Below are 21,662 nucleotides of genomic sequence, written 5' to 3' on the forward strand. Positions count from 1 at the left end.
TTGTCTCCTCTGTGTAACTCCACATCAGCACAGTGCCATTTTGGCGAATCTGAGCTGTACGCAGGTAGCTTATGCTCTTCTGTGTCAGCTACGCCACAAGGATACATTTATTTATGCTTTGATTTGAAAGAAAACAGTGCATCCTCTGTCACGGCTGACACAGAAGAGTGCACGCTGCCTGCGCTACGCTGATGTGGAATGACATAGAGGAGACAAATTGTTGAATAAAGTCATTATTTTTGTTTTATCCGCGTACAAAAAGTATTGTCGTTGCTTCATAACATTATGGTTGAACCACTGATGGCAGATGGACTATTCTGATGATGTTTTTCATACTTTTCTGGACCATGACAGTGTATTTTATTTGGCAGTCTATGGGACAGTCACAAGCCTCCTGGTTTTCATCCAAAATATCTGAAATTGTGTTCAGAAGACGAACGAAGCTTTTACGGTTTTGGAACAACTTGGGGGTAAGTGATTAATGATAAAAGTTTCATTTTGGGGTTGAGTATCCCTTTAAGTTTTTATGAATAAATTCACTTGTTTTAAGGTTAATAATTTTAGTATAAGGCTAAAAATCACACTTAAAACATATAAGAAAACAAATAGGTCATTGTTCTAAAGTGTGAGTAGAATCTGCACTTAAATTCTTGAGTCTGAAGGTTCATCTGAGGACTGAATCATTTTCATACCTTACCAGTTCATATAACTCTATTTAAATGAATGGACTATTTTTAGAAAAAGTCTCATATATTCTCTAAAACTGTAAAGAGTTTAGGGAAATTACTCTTAATGAAACTATCACCTTCTCAGGTCTCAGACTGTTCCCCAGACTCCCCAGACTCATGTACACTGTCCTGCATGGAGCCCTTTGCGGTCCGCAGGCTTTCCTGCCGAACCATCCAGCTGCCCCCTTTGGCCTTCAGGCAGGCTGAGCAGTACTACTGGGAGAGGAAACCAGAGACTGAGACGGCCCAGCCTCGACCCACCAGCCTCCCCTTGAGAGCACCTCCACTCATTGCCATCACCTCCGCAGATATAAGCAGGTAAACAGCTGGGCTGTATTCTATATTCTTGTTATTGGCAATGATTGTTTTTGTTCCATTTAACAGAAACAAAGAATGTGTATATTTGGTATGAGTAAATATTATCAACTTTTATCAGGAATTATTTTTTTTATTTTTGTTATCTGCAATGATTGTTTTTGTTCCATGTTACCCCCATTTTTTGGGAGCTTGGGGGTCCCTGGTAATATATCCATCATAAAATGTGTCCCCCCCCACCCCTGAACAAAATATTGGTTCGTTGCCTCAGGGCAACAATGTGCTACGAGGGTACTAAAACAGCAAGGTTTTCTATATAAGTGGAATAAGGAAAACATGTAATATATTCATTAGAACATGTTTTATTTTGACAAACATCAATAACAAATGGTTCCAACCAATAAAAAAAAAACAATGAACAATCAAATAAACAAACTACTACTAATTACAACACCAAATGTTTATGACATTTCATATAAACATATTGTAACACTTATATATTAACCAACATCCGAATGACTATGTGTCATTGTCAAGAGACAGGCATTCTCCTAAAAAAGACAGCAGGAAGCATGTTTGTCATATACCCTTCATCATACAATGACATGCATGCAAACAAACACACACACATTTAACCAATGTAAGAATGATGATACTTTGCTGACTGACCCCTTACTGACCCCTGACCTCCAAACTGTCTCTCAAACCTGATTCAGGGATCCAGTCTTCATGACTCTCCTCAACCTCACTGTCCTCATTTTCACTCTCCTCAAGCTCACTGTCCTCACTGTCAGAAGGAATGACCCTAACTGCCCGATCATGTTCCTTCCGTCCGTAAAATTGTCTTGTGTCCATTTCCTGTAAGTATCAGTAGATAGTAAAAACACTGATCATAAAAAATGCATCTTAATGCTGACTGTTCAATGTAATTTGTACACATTATGTGTACTGTTAATAAAGAAGAGAGATAAAGTTTGCCAGAAAACACTACTCATTTAGCCAGATTATGAGATGATAGGCACCATCATCTCTGTGTAAAACATAATAATAATAATAATAATAATAATAATAATAATAATAATAATAATAATAATAATAATAACATAAATTGCACATATATGATGCATTCACAGAGCTTCCCAGGAGGACTTGAATGCACCATGTGGTCCTAATTTTGCATCCGATCACATCTCCCCAATTTAGCATATTGCCCGAAAAAAAAAAGTGGTCTAACTGCACAGTGTTTGCCCTGAGGCAACAAACAAAAAAACACAGTTTTAGTATATAAATAAAATCAAAATGTGTCTTTAAACAATCAAACATACTTCTTTACATACTGATGCACATACATATATTTTTTTTATATAAAGTTGATTAATTTTAAACATGTTAAAAAGTGAAATTGGACTTACCAATTGGTGGCAGTGTGTCCCATGCGACTTTGCTTCCGGAAAGGACTGCCCCACCCCCAAACAAAAGGCTACAACCACTTTAGTCCCTCATTTGATTGGACAGACATGTCAGGTGATATTATACATTTTAGGACTGATAAAAAAAAATTTAAGGGGCAGTGTGAGGTCCAAAAAGGTAGTTTGTTTGCCTGAGGGCAACACCATGCCATAGAGGGAACAAAGAATGTGTATATTTGGTATGAGTAAATATTATCAACTTTTATCAAGAACCCAAAAAAGAAAATTAGTTTTAGTCAAAGGCAGTGATACACTTTGATGATTCTGATTGCTAGGCTAGACAGTAGCCTAAATGTTTATATTGTGTCATAATTTTAGCAAGCACATTTTATTGCATGTATGTAAAAGATCAGAAAACCTCCACTACTTTTACTGAAGAAAATAATTGGAGACCCAACTGAACCGAGGTAAACAAGAAATGTTCTTAAAATCAATATCATCATGAACTGCAGTAGATACTGTTTGCACAGATTGTAAATAGCGTTACTGTTTGCACTAAGTGTAAATATCAACAAACATCATCTTGTTTACACTAAATTCAAATAGTGGTAAATGCTATACAAACAGTGTAAACAAAGTGAAATGCTGTTTGTACTAAAGGTAAATTGTCTGAGCATTGGAACACAAACTTGAAATGAGCATCTGCGATCACATTAGTGTAAACAGACAGTCAAATTATTAACATAGGCTGAATGGAAAAACTGACATTTTTAGTTTAAATGAATAGTTCACACAGAAATTAAAATTTGCTCACCCTCAGGCCATCGAAGTAGATGATTTTTATTGTTCATCAAAACAGATTTGGAGAAATTTGCATCATGCATTACATTATTTGCTTACCAAAGGATCCTCTGCAGTGAATGGGTGCCGTCAGAATGAGAGTCCAAATAGCTGATAAAAACATCACAATAATCCACATGACTCCAGTCAATCAACATTTTGTGAAGCAAAAAGCTGAATGTTTTTTAAAACAAATTTTTAATTTCAAATAGTTGCTTCTTACCTCCATGCATAAAATTACTTTCTCCAGTGAAGACAAGAGGTTAATCAATGGACTTGATGGACTCAGAGGAGTTGTGTGTACTTTGTGATGTTTTTATCAGCTGTTTGAACTCTTATTCTGACGGCACCCATTCACAGCAGAGGACGTATTGGTGAGCAAGTGCTGTAACCTGATATCCTTGAGTCAGCAGCTCTTATTTTTCTTGAGAATGTGCACAGACCACACACCCCTTTATTTAGTCTATCTCAGCTAAATATATGTCTTGCTGCATTTTTTTTTCATTAAGCGTTGTTCCATTGCTTTAGATTACAAATACTGAAAAATATATACACTTTTTATTGTAGGGCTTTGGATTTTACATGGCCTTGTAACCTCATGACGTTTGATAAAACATGGTGGACCAGTTCAGTGGTCCAAAGAAAGATTACAGTCCAACCAATGACAACTCAATCATAGCTAGCAACTTTCTCATAATTAGCATCTACAGTAAAAGATGATTGACAGTAATGTCTGCTAGAGACGGAGAATCTGTCAATCAAGTGCTCAGTGATACGCAACATCAGTTCCCATCTACGGCACACAGACTTTATACGCATGAGGCTTGTTTTTCCCATCTGATTATGGTAAATCATTATTTCAATACCCCAGGAGGCCTCAGTCTCCATCTGTGAGGACTGGAAATTTGATGTTAAGAACACTTTGCATTAAACATAAGAAAAATTGCAATAATGCATACACAAATGAAGATTTTGCCTTATATTTCAGAACCCGTTGCTGAAACTCCCTAGTATGAACTATTGTTTTAATTGTGTTACACAGCCCAGTGTTCAATTGCATCTTCTGCTCTGAATAAGCCTTGCATCTTGATTGTGTGTATGCATCATTTCCCTGTTTTATGCCAGGCTGTAATTCACAAGGTCATGCTCCCCTCTTTACAATTCAGTGAATATTCTAATATGCCGACTTCACTGGATAAATTGTCTCAATTCTTCTTCCCCCTGTTGGCTCTAATGGAAGGAGCGCTTTATCCGACACCTCTCTATTACACACACTTATCTTTGAATTGCCTTCCTGTCAATGCTGTGTCAGGTGCAGGACAGTCATTCGAACAACGCTTTGGTTTTAGTGCCTAAACTAAGGGTTGATTCACATTGTATTTGATTGAAAATCTATCTTAGATAAAAAAGAGAAGGGGCAAAGAACAGATTTGCTGTCAAAAGTAATTTCATGCTTATAACCTCTGGATTCTGTGTGGTTGTTTAGTGATTATCGTTCGCTCAGGTTGAACTGACACCTAAAGGATGCTGTCAGTACTGCTCAGCTCATGTGAGGAAACCTGTCAGGATGCTTAAAGTCACTGTACACAAACTGTACTAAATAGGAAAAATTCTAAAATATTATTATGTAGGCTATAGGAAAAATGTGAAAATATTTTTGTAATATGTATTAAAAATTAAAATTTTGACCCTTTTCTCATTTCCAGGTTTTCAGACCTGAACATTGTACAATTTACTGTCACTTCCAGAGCCTCTGTATTAGAAACACTTTCACAGCAGAGTTAAATATTTAGTTTATTTTTAGTTATGTGCTGCAAAGGAAATCAATACAGGTAGGTCTATAGCATTATTAATGTAAATAATATATTTTTTTAATAAAACCTTTAAGTGAAGATTTTTTCTTCGTCATCTTACTGATTCGGCACAAAAAAATAAGTTTTGTTTTCTCAAAGTTGTTTCCCGCATTGTGCGAAGAGGATTAGGCTCCTCCCCCTGGTCTGTCAGTCAACCTGTGCAGAATAAATATTGATCGCCTCCCAGCATCACTTCGTTGTGAAGTGGAGAGGAGAACGCTTGGATGTGTTTTCCGTCCAGACGAGGCGCGAGACAGGGATGCTGGATACTGTTGCATGGACCACGAAGATTTGCTAGTTTATTTGGGAACCAATTTGACGGGACAAGCGTTTATTGTCCGGAGTTTGGTGTTTTATAATGGACATTGCGATAGAAGCGAGCAATGATGTCTATAGACGATGAACTATTGCACAGAATGGGTCAATCCAGTATAGTAAGCATCAAAATGGACTTTTCGGTTTATATGCATTTGCATATTTTATGTAGAATATTATCGCTTTCTTGGAAATAGCACTAATGCTGTACTTTACACTACGCTATTTTATGGATGTTTTCTAAGTTTCGGACATTTCGCACCAAAGCTAGTTGCAATAATTATCTCACAAAAATATAGTGTTTTGACGAATTTAAGCGAGTCGATACAACTGCAAGAATGGACGCCGGGAGCGAGGTGTCAACTTTGGTCTCTCCCGGTACCGATGGAAATGCGCCAAAACATCTGTGGAGGCAACAGAGCCCGGTTCCTCTTCAGATCCAGAACTCTTTCGGCTCGCGCAAGATCTACCGGGTGAGACAGAGAGGCTTTTCCGACACGGAAAAGTACCTGAATCCCAGGACCATGGACCGGAGCTATGCCATGGACACAGGAAACCGTCCCGGTTTGAAAAAGTCCAGAATGTCATGGCCATCATCCTTTCAAGGATTTAAACGGTGAGAATATGATTTTGGCTATCATGTCCAAGTAAACAAGCCGGGGTTTTTCTTTTAGGTAAAAGTAAATACTTTGTATATAAGTATATTAATAATTTACTTTTAATTTAACTTAGTTTGCATATATTTACATTTTTAAAGGCATATAGCCTAGTAATAATATTTTACAATGTGGAATTTATTAGGCTATTTGTATTATATACAAAGGAGCATGTACATATTTTTGTCAGATAAAGAATAAAAATAAATAATTTTGGTTAATTTTGTAGTAGAGAAAGATTGCAAGTTTAAAATGTGTATACATACCAATTTTGCCAGCTTTTATCTGTGCATAACATTTTGATTTAATTGGGCCTTAATGTTTTAAAAAAATATATAAATATAAATGTTTGAATATCTTAAACTTTAAATTGTTAGTTTTTGCAAACTAGTACAAGAAAAACCATCAATAGGATGTCATCTGGAGATGCATCACAGAAGTCATGCAAGTACAAGGTATGTGTTTCACGTTGGGCAATGCATTGTGAGTGAAAGAGAAAACTGATCCGCACACTCTTCTGTTTGGCTGTGATTTTGTTACATCATTTACAGTCTGGACAGGAAAGTGTCTGTTGCTTGAATCTTCCAGGTTAGGACACGGATGGATTGCAAAATCGACTGACACAGATATGGGGCATAATAATATATAAATAGGTTTAAGTGGCCTGTAGTAAAAGTGCAAACTGATTATCAAATAGCCAAGCAAAAAGGTAATCATAATCAATATTTTTTAATTAGCCCAGAGCAAGAGGCATGGCTTTTCCTGATGAGTTTGTGCATAAGTACTTTTCATGTCTATTGCTCTCTGGAGAGCCCTCTGGAGAATGCTGTCCTTCACAGCTCCCCCTTCATTCACCGAATGAGAAATAAGACTGTTTACACCCATCACTAACTAATTCATTGCAAGCTGAACACCAGACGTTCACATCTAGTCCCTGATGGTCTAGTACTTGGTTAGAGGAGACCAACGGTTCAAATGTTCCCTGAAGAAAAGTGAGTGTTTATCAGAGAGCCAGATACCCTTAAATCAAGCTAATAATAGACCATTAGTCACAGATTTGATACCTTTCGTTCAGAGCAATGAAATATTTCCTTACCTCCTATATATTTCCCTCACATTGGCATTAAGTGGTAAATGTAAATGTCACCTCTTTCACCTTGACAGACGTTGGAGATTTTACTGTTTTCTGTCCTTACTCCTTAAGGATTCCCCCTCCTTCCTCTCTAAGCCTCATAACGTAATGTATGCAAAAACAAATCAATTTTTGTGTCTTAAAACTAAGCATCTCTAATTTATGAAGTCAGTGTTCAGTATAAACGGAAGAAAAACAAGTCCTGCTTTCTATCATTATGCAGATAATTGCTTCTATAGTCCATTTAAATCCATTTTCTCATTACCGAAGATGGATTTCCTATGAGACTCGTGGAGGGGGTGAAATTCAACCCCACACATTTAGACCACGACCAGACTGTATGACTCACTTTTTTGAATGTTATCACAATTTTATATCCAGGGCCACCGCACCCCTTCATTGCGAGTTCGAGTTTTCCTTGCTGAGCAAATTGTTCTCAGTGTTTTGGAATGATGTTCAGTGACTTAACGTGGAGCTTCAAGCTAATGTTTTCCGTGCTTTCAGGAAAAGCACAGGTTATTTACGTTTTCAGCTGCATGGATAAAAATAGAAACATCTAGGGTCTGCTTGACTAGGATTTTAGACTTAAACTTTCATTGCAGTTACCTTTTTATGTATAAAATGCTTTTTAATGACATTGATCTGTTTTATAATGCCATTTCTATGCTCAAAGATGTAGTATGTTGTAAAATGGATTGCTTTGGTTGTTTTGACATGTTTGAAGGACTATGTGAGAAGGTCTTTTTGTAAATTATCACTGAACCTTTCTGTTCTTTGCCACCTTTGTGCATTGTCTCAAGGACCTGGCTTAAAAGGATCCAATATCTGTGCACCATGCACATGTCTGTCGGCTGATACCAAGAGCTCATTGTCGCACTGGTCCCTGGAAACACCTGAGATGTGAACGTGTTTGCTGCGCAGCTGTGTGTGAGTGCTGTTACATTAGACCTCTCGGTTAGAAGAGTTCATCCTGATGGATGGCGTTATTAACAGAAAGCGGTGAGATCAGTAAGTTATGACGCTTAAGATCTTGTCTGATTAGCTAACGATTGGGGACCGGAAATGGTATCATCATGGTGAGATGAACCCCTATGCACTGCAGTGATGTGTTTCATGTGTTATTGTTATTTTTTTAATCCTGTTTTTTTAATTGACATCTTTATAGTGCAGATATTCTGCCTGTCAGGCAGCATGGATTTGCTTTCTAAAGAAGTCTCAGTTGTACTACTGTTTTGTACACAAACACGCACACGCTGACAGCCAAATCCCTCAGAGACCTGATATGCATCATGGTGCAGAACTGCCTCTAGACGCAGACAAAGCTTTCTCGTTGTCTTGGCACATGGTTGCTTTAAATCCAGAGTGCTCCTGGTGTGCATGGAGAACTCATTGTAGAAACAGAGTAGTCAAACTGATTTGCAATAACATTTAATACTGATATAAATATAGGTATATGAATTTGCTGGTGATATAAAATTAAGCAACATCCTGAACAGTGTAATTATTTTAGTGCTTGTTCATTTGGCTATAATTAGACTAATTTATGTGATCGTGGTGCTAGCAACAGCATGTTTGATTCCCAGTGAATGTCAATGGAAAGTCTGTCAAATGTGTAAATGAAAATTTTGTTTTGCGAATAGTGAGTATGAGAGTGTTAAGACAGATGGCAAACTTTTTTAAAACAGAAATAGTGAGTTTTATTCATTCAATCAGACTGTGTTAAAGTTATATGAATAAAGTGATAGTTAGACTGATTGAAAAATGTATTGAAATGATTTATATAATGATGCATAAACCAATGTTTAAAAGTTTTGGATTGGCAAGATTTTTTTATTACTATTTTTGAATTTAATATAACAGTTAAAAAAAATAAATAAATAACAGTTTTCTATTTTAGAATATTTTTAAATCTAATTTATTCCTGTGATGTCAAAGGTTAATTATCCGCATCATTACTCCTGTCTTCAGTGTCACATAATCCTTCAGAAATCATTCTAATTATGTGATTATCTAATGTTTTGGTGCTACAGAAACATTTCTTATATTAATGTTGAAAATAGTTGTCCTGCTTAATTTATTTGTGAAAAGGGTGATCCTTTTTTTGATAACTAGACAATTCAAATTTATAGCATCATCAGCCCTTAGAGTTTGTGTGCTGTCATCAATACAAATCAGTACAGTTACATTTGTATTCTCTGTAAGTCTAAATCCTGTGATACACTTCAGATTTGATTGCAGTGATAACTGATGCCTGGCCGCCGAGGCTTTCACCCGTGATGAAGAGTGCTGTCACTGGTAGAGCATTCATTCTATCTATAAACACAGGGATAGAGTGTCTCCCATGAGTGGTATGATTTATGTGCGGCAAGAATTCAAGTGGATCGGTGTTCACATTGAATTCAGATAAGAATCAAACTGTGGTGCTGTGTGCTAATGTGAAAAATTTGTAAATTCAGGGAAGTAAAGAACAAGGACAGGTCCTTCTAGGGTTCCAGTTATGGGAATATTAGTGAATTTTTGGTGGATCCATCATTTCCATTGGTTTCAATTCACAGATGAGGCCTCTCAGTGTAGAATTGCTGCTACTTTTACCTATTTCCTTTTAAATTAATTCGCACAAGAAATCAGTAACATATTATATAGATTGGCACTGTTAAAAAAGAATCTGACCCACTTCTCTCAAGCAAAGGACAGTATTCACTCCCATGGTCGGCAGAAACAAACATGACATTATTAGTCATAGAAAAACAGGCTTCAGGGGGTCTGTGGTGCTGAAAAGAAATTTATGTCAGAAATGAAGAGGACTGAGGCGCTCAGGGGAACCAATGTTGCTCTAGTTTTTATGTATGCTGGTCACCCCCACCCGTCTCAGTTTTATTGAAAACTTTTCAGCCTTATCTTTCCTCACAAATGTTTCTTTTGGCTACAAGTACAAACATTAATTCTCCAGATTCTCTAGTGGGCAGTATGACCAAAATCTTCTATCTAGTAATGCTATATTATTATTTTTTTAATAAATGATGCTGTTATCTTTCTGTTTATCAAAGAATCCTTAACAAAAGTATATCACAGTTTCTACAAAAAGTTTAGCAGCACAACCGTTTTTAGCACTGATAATAAGAGATGTTTTTGAGCAGCCAATAAGCATATTGGAATGATTTCTGAATGGTCGTTGTATAATATCGTTCTTTAAATGCAAGATATTTAAAGTGTTCCTGAAGTCAAATCTGCTTCAGTATATGTTTAGTTGAACTTCAGCACTAATTCCAGACAATTAAAGTGCTTTAAGTACAAAATTAGTTTTTCCAATTTAGCAGACTTTTAGTATATCTAAAGTACAATTGCAGGGTATTTTTTTTTAAAAAGATATTTGCATAAGTATTTGTAGTATACTTAGCATAAAATAAATGTATTTCAAATATGATTTAGTTTATTTTTCACTATGGGTGACACTGAAGACTGGAGTAATGGCTGCTGAAAATTCAATTTTGCCATCACAGGAATAAAATACATTTAAAAATATGAAAATAGAAAATGGTTATTGTAATAATGTTTCACAATACTGCTGTTTTAACTAGATTTTTCATCAAAATGTTGAATGTCTTTAAAAAAATCTGATAGATGTAACTTTTAGTTTATATCCATTTAAGTCTGATTTTAGTATACAGTTTTACCAGTATAGCTGAATCTCTACCAGATGACACATTTCTACCATATATACCACCATGCAACTCTCAGGAATAAATGTTTCTTAATCATACCGCCGTTCTCTTCTGTTTTGATCCAAATGCATGCAATCATGTCCCTTTTCCCTCCAAGGTTTTGAGTTGGTGTTACACGACACCCCTGGAGGATTAGGTCCGGTCTCTTTAGCTGGCTGCTCTGATCCCAGGGGTTAGACTACCTGCAGTCAGTACCTGTGTTTATGACTCACGCTCGGCTTACTATGCCGCTTTCCCTGGCAACAATAGAGAACATGCATCATCTGGGCTCAGGACTGGGTGGAGCAGTGACTGAAATGCAATATATTTGAGATCTGTATGCTTATTATTTGTTTGCGTATGTTTCATGCAGTTTATAAAGGAATGGAAAGCTCTTGCATGAATGATCTAAGAAACCCACGCACCTAATATAGGAGGCTCAACGATGGGTTTGAGAGGTAAAGATGAAACATACTGGAGAAAATGAGATCACTAAATCTGAGTCACTTGCTGATGTGTTTTATTATTTGCAAATTAATATTCATTTGGAGACAAAGCAAAGGAAGCTTGGAGATGAAGGGCGAGACCTCAGTGTCAACAATGAATGTGTGATCTTTTTTTGACTGCACACACATGCATTTGTGCTTTGCAGCACAACAGAATGAGATCTTTTACTTCGGATCAAGGTAATGTTGTACGGGATTACTTTGGGGACTCCTCAAGAGAGGCTGCTTTCTGATTGGTCGCCTGGCTGTACGCGCCGTTCTCCTCAGAGGTCACCCTGGCATAAAACATAATGGAAGGTCACAGGTAGATGTGAGGTAGACAAAGACTTTAGCAATTACAATATTGGTTGTGTTTTATAAAATAAGACAGTTATGCTTACATATTTGTTTGTCTCCACAAGACTTGTTCAATTTAATGGATTTTCCATTGTGTTAGTCATGTCTTTTCTCTCTACTGCATGTCATCTAACAACCTACAGTGATTATATCCTGTCTACCATTTTATCTGTGAATGCAGTCAGTCTGTCAAATAAGAATAGTTCTGTTAGGACTAGAACTGTGCATCACATATTAAACCCCCTTCTGTTTAATAATAAAATGGATGTAAGAGATGTTTAACTTACAGAACATTTTAAAGCTAGATAGTCTCTTCCACCTATTTTGATGGAAAAAGATGAGCTTAATATGCAGTGGGATCTCAAGGTTTGAGAACACACTGAAAACCAGGATTCAAAATCTAATTTAACCATGAAAATCAATGGAAAGATTTTGTTTTAAATTTTCCGAAATACTAAGACATTATGACGTAAATAGAAATGTTTCTAGGTCACTAATCAAATAATTAAATTTGCAACATTAATCATGTGAATTGTACAGATGGTCAGATGTTTTTCTATTGAAGCACATGATACCTTTTTGGAACATTCTTTAGAAATCATGGATAGTCTGATGATAAGGTTACACACAAACATGCGGAGTTCATGCTGCTTGAGATGTTTAAGCAAAAGGAGAATTTTGTACTTGTCACCTTTTTACTCGAATTGTAAAGCTGATAATATAATAGTGCAAAATATTGAATTAGAAAGATCTCTTAGACATTTGGATACCACTGTATGTAGTCCTTTGCTATACATACAGTAACAGTGTTAGTAACCAATCATCTGTACCTATACATAGACTTGAAGCCCTCAAGACATTTGTTAACATAATAACTCTGTTTTCCTTCTTAATGAAGCCAGGTGGGAATATGGTCCTACAGGAACAAGTCAAAGAGCATTTAAATATGATGATGCTACCTTTATTTTGTCAGGTGGGCATATGGTCCTTTAGGAACAAGTCAAAGAGCATTTAAATATGATGATACCTCTGTTTTATAATGAACATATTGGTAAAATAATTCCATAAGGTATAGATTAAGTGTAGTTAATTGTGGTGAATACAATGGATATGAACTGAAAACTGTAGCTGACTGTTACTTTTAATTTACCTCATAGGAGTACTTGCACTGAATGTAGATTATGCAAATGAGATGCAAAGACCATGCATATAGCTCAATGGTTTGATGGAAGGCCTATGATTATTTATGAGATGCCAGCTCAATTGTTGACAGCTCTCTGAGATGACAAATTGTTTTTTTCTGCTTTACATTTACAAGTTTTGTCTGACCTATTCCACATGAACGTGTGTGTGTGTGTATGTGTATATATATATATATATATATATATATATATATGTGTGTGTGTGTGTGTGTGTGTGTGTGTGTGTGTGTGTGCATATACAGTGGTGTGAAAAAGTGTTGGCCCTGTTCCTGATTGCTTATTTTTTTGCTCACACTTTAATGTTTCAGATCATCAAACAAATTTTAATATTAGTCAAAGATAACGCAAGTAAACACAACATGCAGTTTTTAAATGAAGGTTTTTATTATTAAGGGAAAACAAAATCCAAAACTACATGGCCCGGTGTGAAGAAGTGTTTGCCCCCCTGTTAAAACTGTGGTTTATCACACCTGAGTTCAATTTCTCTAGGCACACCCAGGCCTGATTACTGCCACACCTGTTTGCAATCAAGAAATCTCTTAAATAGGACCTGCCTGGCAAAGTGAAGTAGACCAAAAGATCCTCAAAAGCTAGACATCATGCCAAGATTCAAAGAAATTCAGAAACAAATGAGAAAGAAAGTAATTGAGATCTATCAGTCTAGAAAAGGTTATAAACCATTTCTAAAGCTTTGGGACTCCAGCGAACCACAGTGAGAGCCATTATTCACAAATGGCAAAAACATGGAACAGTGGAGAACCTTCCCAGGAGTGGCCAGCCGACCAAAATTACCCAAGAGCACAGCGACGACTCATCCAAGAGGTCACAAAAGAACCCACAACAACTTCCAAAGAACTACAGGCCTCACTTGCCTCAGTTAAGGTCAGTGTTCATGACTCCACCATAAGAAAGAGACTGTGCAAAAATGGTCTGCAAGGCAGAGTTCCAAGATGAAAACCGCTGCTGAGCAAAAAGAACATAAACGCTTGTCTCAGTTTTGCCAGAAAACATCTTTATGATCCCCAAGACTTTTGGGAAAATACTCTGTGGACTGACGAGACAAAAGTTTAACTATTTGGAAGGTGTGTGTGTCCCATTATGTCTGGCGTAAAAGTAACACCACATTTTAGAAAAAGAACATCATACCAACAGTAAAATATGGTGGTGGTAGTGTGATGGTCTGGGGCTGTTTTTCTGCTTCAGGACCTGGAAGACTTGCTGTGATTAAATGGAACCATGAATTCTTCTGTTTACCAAAAAATCCTAAAGGAGAATGTCATCTGTTCGTGACCTCAAGCTGAAGCGAACTTGGGTTCTGCAGCAGGACAATGATCCAAAACACACCAAGTCCACCTCTGAATGGCTGAAGAAAAACAAAATGAAGACTTTGGAGTGGCCTAGTCAAAGTCCTGACCTGAATCCTATTGAGATGCTGTGGCATGACCTTAAAAAGGCGGTTCATGCTTGAAACCCCTCCAGTGTGGCCGAATTACAACAATTCTGCATAGATGAGTGGACCAACATTCCTCTACAGCGCTGTAACAGACTCATTGCAAGTTATTGATTGCAGATGCTTGATTGCAGTTGTTGCTGCTAAGGGTGGCAATTGTTAGGTTTAGGGGGCAAACACTTTGTCACACAGGGCCATGTAGTTTTGGATTTTGTTTTCCCTTAATAAAAACCTTCATTTAAAAACTGCATGTTGTGTTCACTTGTTATCTTTTACTAATATTTAAATTTGTTTGATCTGAAACATTAAATTGACAAACATGCAAAAAAATAAGAAATCAGCAATTTTTCACACCACTGTATGTATAGATAGTAAATAGATCTGTAAAAATATATAAATCTAAAGATATATGTAAAGTAGATGTATGTTCATTGGCATTTCTATGGCTTGTATATGTTTAGTTTTATTATTTCTATAGTCAGCGCTGTTGATAAAAATATAAATGAGAACAGCCTGAAATTTGTAAACCGAAATAATATAGTGGGATGATAGGAGTCAGAAAAACATCAGAATTCAATGTTCTCTGCCTTTTACACACAAAAATGGCCAATTTGTAATCTTTTTTTTTTTTTCTCTGCCCTTTCTTGTGCAATTCTTTCCTCTGCTTCCCTGATGATCAATTACCTTGTCAAGGTGCAACCTGAACTTTCATTCGTGCACTGCTTTGTTCAGGAATCTTCTGTCTTGTTTTCTTCTTGCCCCCCTGAAGATCTGCAACAGTATCTAGTCTCTTTCTAATTTATCACACGTTGCATAATATATATCCTATTAAAGTATGTCAGGATTTTAAATATAAAGGTATAACATGTAAATCAAAGGAACTGAAGGTCTTTCGTGTGTAATAAATGGGCTTCTGACAGTTCTGGTATGTACTGGACTCACTGCTCTAATGAGATGTCGTGGTTTGAAAATTCCAGACCATTCTTTGATAGACACAAATAGAGACTCTTTTATATTGTTTCCTTGTATGTTGACGTCAGGCGGTAATTTACGTAATTTACATCAGGCGGTGTGGCTGAGCACGCAGAATTATACAGTGGTGGAGAGCAATGCAATGATATGTCTTTTACTTTTATTAAAGCACAAATTACTATTTTTTTTTTGGTTTTGCTTGGCTGTGAGAGAGGGCCCTACTGAAGCTTCTGGCAATGCACAGCCTTGAAGTCAGCGTCTCAATGAAACGTCGGTGTATATGAGATTAATTGCTGGACATGAAGTTTAATATTTGCTTCATGCCAGGGGGGCAGGCAAAACAGACGGGCCTTAAAAACTCTTCAATATTTAGTTTTACATTTGGTCCATATTGGCATCGTAAATCAGGTTGGTGACTAATAGATTGCTTCATTGTTTAGGAGGAAATGAACCTACGGTGAAGCATTTCGGTGAAGGTTTTTTTTTTGTTTTGTTGGGTTGTCTATGGCTTTTTCTGCTGTTTGTTGTGATGGCTCCTAAAGCCTTTTGAAGAAATGGCTTCTAAAGAGGTGTTAGCCCAGCTTCACTAGCCTCCTTGGTTTTCCCATCTCCTTGAAGTGTCAGACCCCCTGAAGGGGAATCTTTCAGCTCTGGAGTCCCACAGACAGATCCATGTCTTTGAGAATGGCAGGGAACAGATCACAGGACATCAGATAGAAAAAGATGGATAATACATACACATCCTTACATTCAGTTGTGGGGGATATTAATGCAGCTGTTGAACAGCTTTTGTGTGATTTATTAGCCTCTATATTTAATTTTTTCTTACAATGATTCTAATATACAAATATTTTTAATTTTTAATATTTTTAATTTATTTTTGTATATTTTTGTTTAGCTTTTAAATACAAATATTTTATATAATTTAATTCTATCATTAAAAAATATATATACTTAATACAATGATTCTAATAAATAACACAATTTTATATCTATTTAAATTATTATTATATTATTAATTTTTAAATGTTTTATTATATATATATATGTTTATAATATATGTTATATATAAATGTTTTATTTATATATATATATATATATATATATATATATATATATATATATATATATATAGATCATATAAAATAATTTTAGATTATATTATTAAAATATTTTATATACTAATACTTTATATATTAATGAGATAGACAGATAGACGGGTAGATGATAGATTTGTTTTGTATTTAATATGTATTTATTTTATAATTGTAAACAAATGGGCAAAATAATACATAAAATAGCAAACAAGAGATGTCTAGTTGTGCAATCTTTTTTCATGCATTTTGGTCAGTGAGTGGGACAGAATGAAGGCTATTGCTGCATGTGTTCTGAATGATGATTACAGTGGAGGCCGTTCATCTATTTTAGGAGTTCTCGCCCCATGGGTTATACCCACCTCCCTCGGTAAAACGTGACCTGTTTCTGGTAAATGCTCTGTCCTCGGTGCTCTCTTCAGGCTCGAAACTGACCATGTGCCAAACCTTGAAATTCCAAAACACCACTTCCTTTTTGAGGAGTAGCAACAAAGATAAGCCACTTTGTTATTTTTGGGTGGAGAAACGCCTTGCACAAGAAATTAGTGTAGAAGAGCTGATGCTGAAATGCATAGTTGAAAGCTTCAGTCAAAGTCTCCTTCGGACAGTAGATTATCAGAGCATCACCACAGCTTTCTGGAGATTGTTGGTGATTTTACGGACATGTATTTTGGGTTATTTTTCACAGCTATTTTGATTCACCTTTAATCAACTGCTGTTGTTTTTCTCAGCCAATCAGGTCATTTTTGGCTGCTGATGTCGCCGGTGGTTTCCAAACTCTTGATTTCTCAGTGCCATTTGTTTTTAATTGACTTCCTCTTTTCTTTTAGCATCCAAATTGCTTGCTTTTTTTCTCAGTCAGCTCCATCGTCTTCATCCAGGTTGTGTGTGTTGTCATTGAATGCAAGACTCAGAATACAGAGCAATGGATATAACGGATACGAGTCACGACACATTCCGTGCTTTTAATATCTAGAGAATTATCGCAACAGAACACAGCTGATCACGTACAAAGACCTGTGAGGCAACGGTTCCAATACTTATGCTCACATCAGATAGGGGAATGAAACTCTGAAAGTGCTGATCTTCTTAGCTGGTAAAACATGCATGTTGAAATGTCCAATAATAAAATGTGATAATTTGTAGTTTTGTGTCATATTCATCTTTTAATTCTATTTACAGCTTTCTGGACTCTCTTACAGATTTCTTGAAACTGTTTCTAAACATGTTTGTTTTTTTTCCTTCAAAATAAATGCTTATATGGGCTTTTGGTTTCTAATGAGAAAGACCTTTTCAGGTTTTGGTGTTTTGACATTCCTCCTGTAGCTGTCTCCTCCTGATGAGGTCACAAGGTCACAATGAACCCTGCTGTCTGTTCTATAGCGTTTAGATGTTTCTGCAGGGCGCCAGGCTGTTGTTCCTGCTCTGCTGACATATCTGGGTCATTCCATCAAGGAGACTAACCGTTTTTTTTTTTGTTTGTTTTTTTGTGAGCACTTTTTTCTAAATAGTTTGCCAGTGAATGTGATATATTATTTTCCACCCTAAATATTAATTGATGTTATTGTTGGGTGTAGTGTAGTGCTGCTTACTGCTGTTTAGTCTAGTGCACTCATAAGAAGTCAGCGAATGTTCATGTGTCAGGATAGAAAGCAAGTGCCACAGTGTGAATTAACATAAACACTGCCTTTGTCCTGACTGTCATCTTAATTTGTCACTTTGATTGATTGCATTAAGACTCATATCTTGCTGTCAAATATACATTTTTCACCGTCATGCTCCTGTCGGAATATTTTGAATAAAAAAAAAAAAGCAGACCTAAGGCTTGTCATTTCACAGCGCTCTGATTACAAATGCATTTTGTATAGAGCGCTGCGTAGAGATCGACATTCTAAAGCATGATAATTTTGGTCTAGATGAGTCAACCCCCTGGTAAATGCGTCATAAATCATAAAAATATCAGATCTATTTGAACTTTTACAATTCTTTTATTGCTAAAAATGAAAAAGTAATGAGAAAAATGTCATGCAGATATGAGACCGTCTCAAGTGTATTTCCTTCACATAAGGAATTATGTCTGACACTAATTCATTACAGAGCAGCTCTAAAAGAAACAGTTCACCCAAAAATGAAAATACTGTTACTGTTTAAATTTTGGAAAAAGAAAAAGGGATGGACGTGACGTGGCCAAGTATGGTGACCCATACTTGGAATATGTGCACTGCATTTATCCATCCAAGTGCACATACTGGTGGTTAGGGGAATCAGTCTTTTTACTAGATATACATTTTTAGCTTTATGTGAAAATTACCTTTTTTTTTTCTGATCAACCAAAATCGGTGCACACTTAGGTAGTCTGTCTCAGATGCAGCATGTTTCTTTAAAGAACTACAGACTCAAGCGCAGGCTGTCAAGCGCAGAGATGTAGTGTGCATTTAACCTTTTAGTGTTCAGTGTCTATGTTTTAAATTCATTCGTTTTTATAAGCTACAGAATATGTTGAAGACTGAATCGATGAAGGACTTGCAGGCCTGAAATTCTTAATATTTTGAAATGGCAACATTTAGTGATGTATTGTCTAGACCGGTCTTGTCTCGAACTGTTGTGCATTTCTGAGCAAAACACAGAGGTATTTCGTTACTGAATAAATCAACTCATTTGAGCAAATTGTTGAATTAATCACTCATTCATTCGTTTCAATCACTCACTTACTCATTAAGTGATTTGCTGCCACCTACTTGCGGTTTTAGCATTATGTTTATCATTTAATCTTATCAATTATCATTCATTTCAGTGCAGGCTTTTTATTTGTCCATCATATTTCTACAGTATATTCAAAATTTTATATTTTAAACATTATATTCATAACATTATTTATGCAGTTGTAATTGTAGTGTAAATGACTTTGACTTATTTTATCAAGATGTTTGTGACCCTGGTCCACAAAACCAGTCTTTAAGTCGCTGGGGTATATTTGTAGCAATAGCCAAAAATACATTGTATGGGTCAAAATTATCGATTTTTCTTTTATACCAAAAATAATTATGATATTAAGTGAAGATCATGTTCCATGAAGATATTTTGTACGTTTTCTACCATAAATATATCAAAGCTTAATCTTTGATTAGTAATATGCGTTGCTAAGAACTTCATTTGGTCAACTTTAAAGGCAATTTTCTCAGTATTTTGATTTTTTTAGACCCTCAGATTCCAGATTTTTAAATAGTTGTATATCGGCCAAATATTGATAATTGACCCTTATGACTGTTTTTGTGGTCTGAGGTCACATTTGTGGATCAGATAAATTTGATGAGTGCTGGTCTGGTCTGGTCTGGTCTTGTTCTTGACTTGATCTCGGTTTAACTAGTCTAGCAACAGTAAATATGATAAAAATTTGTTTACACTTCAAATCATAATTTACACAAAACTGTGTTTAATTGGATCTGAAGACGTTTTAGTAATTATTACAGTAAAAGCTTAAGTTTTATTTTAAAGAATATTTTTATTTGGGGTCAAGGATGAAAACCAACATACAAGTATCATAAAAATGATCAATATGACTTCCACATCTTCTGAGCGTCTCAGTATGGAAAAAAGCAGGTTAGACAATTTGCCTAAGATCTCCTTTGTGTGGAAACACTAAAATATTTTCAGGCGTTTTTGCACCATATTTTAAGACAGCCAACGTCTTTTTGAAATTACAGCTGCCTCCCTTGGAAGGTGTGCTTTTTTGCATTTTTAATGCATGTGCGTAAGAGCTGTCAATGTCTTAATTTTGCATTTACCCTTGGAGCCTGTCGCAAGTGTCTGACAGTATTACATGAAACAACCGTGTCAGCGTGAAGGAGGCTAGCCATTGTGAGGCCCAGAAAGTTGAATAACAGAAGCCGCAGCCAAAATATTATTCGTGCCAAAGCTGCGAGGTGCATCATTAAGGAGAGAATAAGCCCTGCCGAGGCCAGCGATAGAAAAACAACTTGTGTGACCAAGACATCAGCTGTTGGATCCCAATAGTGAGGACAAGCTCCCTTAACATTTTCAAGGTGACAACAGAAATGAGTCAAGCATTATCACGTTAAAACAGATTATATAAAGGAGGATCTGATATTAGATGAGGAGTTTTGGGTTTTTGTGGACAGAGGAGATGAACCTGGGGAAAGGTGGAGTGAAAAAAGTAATTGTGCAAAGCAAACACTATTATCTGTGATATACTGTATAAAGGGAATGTGATGCTATGTTTTGGTCTTCGAAGCTTTCACATAACTATCAAACATGTTTGATGGAGCAGAATGATAAGATGAATAGAGGTGTCTAGAAAGGTCTTTTTTTTTAAGCACTTCATCAAAATTCTAAATTTATCTCCATGATTCATCTTGGAACCAAATAATAGGCCTTAATACACTGAAAGTGGAAATTGGCCCCTTCTGATATGATTCAGGTAAAAATGGTTTAAAATGAAAGTAGCTGTCCAAATTTCCCAGTGCTATTTTAAATTATAATTTCAGAATGTAATGTAAAAATGAAACGTTTTCACATTCAGAGATTCTGTAGCTCTCAAAAGTGTGTGAAGGTAATATTTTTCCTTACACTGGTATGCCCTCTTGTGTCCAAAAGTGAGCATAATGGTTCTATATTTCTGTTCTGAGTATTGTACAATATTATTGTAGGTTTTATTACCCTGTTGTGGATATAAACTAGGGTTTTTCTATCGTTTTAAAAATTGTTTTCCCTATGAGGCCCGAAAGAAACTGGTTGAGAGTACTTTTTTAACAATAATTGACTATGGTGATCTTGTTTACATGCATGCAGCTTCCTCTGTACTAAGAAAATTGGACTCTGTCTATCATGCAGCGTTACGTTTTGTATGTGGTGCAGAATACCGTACGCATCATTGTATTTTGTATGAATCTTTATCATGGTTCTCTTTGTATCATAGGAGAAATTTACACATGTATGTATTTATTGCAAAGGCACTCCTTGGTAAATTACCATCATACATTACAAAATTTTTAACTTTTATACTAATGGTTATGGTACCAGATCGCAGCTGCATTTTTGTTTAAAAGTCCCAAGAGTATTCACTGAATTTGGAAAGCATGCTTTTTCTTTTTATGCCCCTAGGGTTTGGAACGACCTACAAAATGTATTGAAAT

General features: G+C 36.0%; 1 protein-coding gene across 4 annotated transcripts in view; it reads left to right on the top strand.

Annotated features, from left to right (window-relative positions):
* The window catches only part of LOC109094537 (cAMP-specific 3',5'-cyclic phosphodiesterase 4D-like), a 119,691-nt gene that overhangs the window by 10,762 nt on the left and 87,267 nt on the right, over window positions 1–21,662 (top strand). The window contains exon 3 of one of the 4 annotated variants that reach the window (XM_042729597.1): window positions 814–1,046. In XM_042729597.1, the coding sequence (XP_042585531.1) occupies window positions 814–1,046 (233 nt within the window). Of the gene's footprint in view, window positions 1–813; window positions 1,047–5,261; window positions 6,077–21,662 lie in introns of those variants that run through there. The other 3 variants (XM_042729599.1, XM_042729600.1, XM_042729590.1) reach the window with 3 other exon arrangements.

This window comes from Cyprinus carpio, chromosome B8, assembly GCF_018340385.1.
Source record: "Cyprinus carpio isolate SPL01 chromosome B8, ASM1834038v1, whole genome shotgun sequence".
In the NCBI taxonomy this organism is placed as follows: domain Eukaryota; kingdom Metazoa; phylum Chordata; class Actinopteri; order Cypriniformes; family Cyprinidae; genus Cyprinus; species Cyprinus carpio.